The sequence below is a fragment of the Anneissia japonica genome, unplaced genomic scaffold (assembly GCF_011630105.1).
Source record: "Anneissia japonica isolate Jap-2015-1 unplaced genomic scaffold, ASM1163010v1 scaffold581_len1011336_cov187, whole genome shotgun sequence".
Classification (NCBI taxonomy): Eukaryota; Metazoa; Echinodermata; class Crinoidea; order Comatulida; family Comatulidae; genus Anneissia; species Anneissia japonica.
The window spans coordinates 215,214-216,676 of NW_022723686.1; the positions used below are offsets into that span (position 1 = coordinate 215,214).

The 1,463-nt window shown below is 35.1% G+C and overlaps 1 protein-coding gene across 1 annotated transcript in view; it reads right to left on the minus strand.

Annotated features, from left to right (window-relative positions):
• Positions 1-1,463, minus strand: part of LOC117112335 (calcium uniporter protein, mitochondrial-like) — a 52,775-nt gene that overhangs the window by 3,180 nt on the left and 48,132 nt on the right. Inside the window, exons 6-7 of the mRNA XM_033255409.1 lie at positions 1,254-1,457; positions 224-340 (exon numbers count right to left, since the gene is read on the minus strand). Coding sequence (XP_033111300.1) covers positions 224-340; positions 1,254-1,457 — 321 coding nt within the window. The remainder of the gene's footprint in view (positions 1-223; positions 341-1,253; positions 1,458-1,463) is intronic.

Below are 1,463 nucleotides of genomic sequence, written 5' to 3' on the forward strand. Positions count from 1 at the left end.
AAAAAAAAAAAAAAAAAAAAAAAAAAAAAAAAAAAAAAAAAAAAGGTTTCAAAGAAAAAAAAAACATTTTCACAATGAACTTCACTATATATAAGATATAATTTATTTTATAAATCATTTATATAATTATAAAGATACCATATTCAATTTATTGAAGAAAACAGCAGATTAAACAGATGATCCCCTCACAAAGGAAGTTTTCAAAAATGTTTGCTGCCCTCACCTGTGCAACCTTTTCTTTAAGATTGTTGTATGCTGCAATGTCTAATTGTTTCCTCTTAGCAAAGCGATGGAAGAAGATCAAATACTGGCGATCAGCAGCTGCAGGATTTGAGTAATCCTATAAAATTAACATGCGACCTTATTATAATAAATCATTGTTTTTATACAAATGCAAACTATCATAACATGCCTTAACACTCTGCCCGTCAAACACACAGATCTCCGTGTTTGGGAACGCAACACTTGACCACCGATATCTCCATGTTTCAGGTTTTTTTTACGAAATCCAATAGATGCGGTAATTACCAACTTTTACTAACAATTTGAACACTATATTCAGTCTGAACTGTAAGTATTTCACTATTTGAATGTATCCAATCTGATAAAAAAAAGATTGAATTCTCTTTGGTGGGTCTAATCCCGTGGCTAGGCCTGATGTCTCACCATGCGGAATCGTTAGTACATTTTACAAAATATAATATTTAGAGAGTGATGTTTTTTTAGCAAGGCCTTGGCTCATGTAAAGATCGCTGCAGTTTTTTGTTTATGTTACGGTTTGTCTTGCGAAACCAAACATAATCGATGTCGCATGTGACACAAGCATGGTGTATTTTTACCGACAGTTGTTTGGAAATATTTCATGGACCGTTCTATATTCTCTGACAATGCAGCTAACAGTTCATAAATGCCATAAGCTCTGAGCGTGAGAGGTTGCCCCCCTCGCCCCTGGACCCTGACGGGGGCCACTGGTACTGTAGTCATGATAACAGCTATACCAACTCCTAATGGTAAAAAAGTCTCAGCAGTGTTAAAAAGAATGGCTATGTGAGGCACTTGAATAGGCCTAAAATAGCAATATAATAAGTGTACAATAATAATCCACTATAATAACAATAAGTGACAACATTATCTACATCATTACACACTTTCAGGAAGTGAAGTCCTTACTAAAAAATCAACATATACAACAATAACACCAATAATAATTAAGTAGCAACTACAAATATAGAAAAATATATTCAAATACTCACTTGCTTTGTTAGTACATAGTAGCTATACAAAGCCATAGCTGAACCATAAGTAACAAAGTATGTGATTGGTTCAACAATATCCCACGAGTACTCCCACCAGGTGAGTCGAGCAAGAAGTCCAAATTGTAGCGCCATGTACCCTAAGCCGCCCCATATTACAAGGTTTGTCCGTTTTGCTGCACGAATGTCCAGCTCAGATTTTAGCTGCCA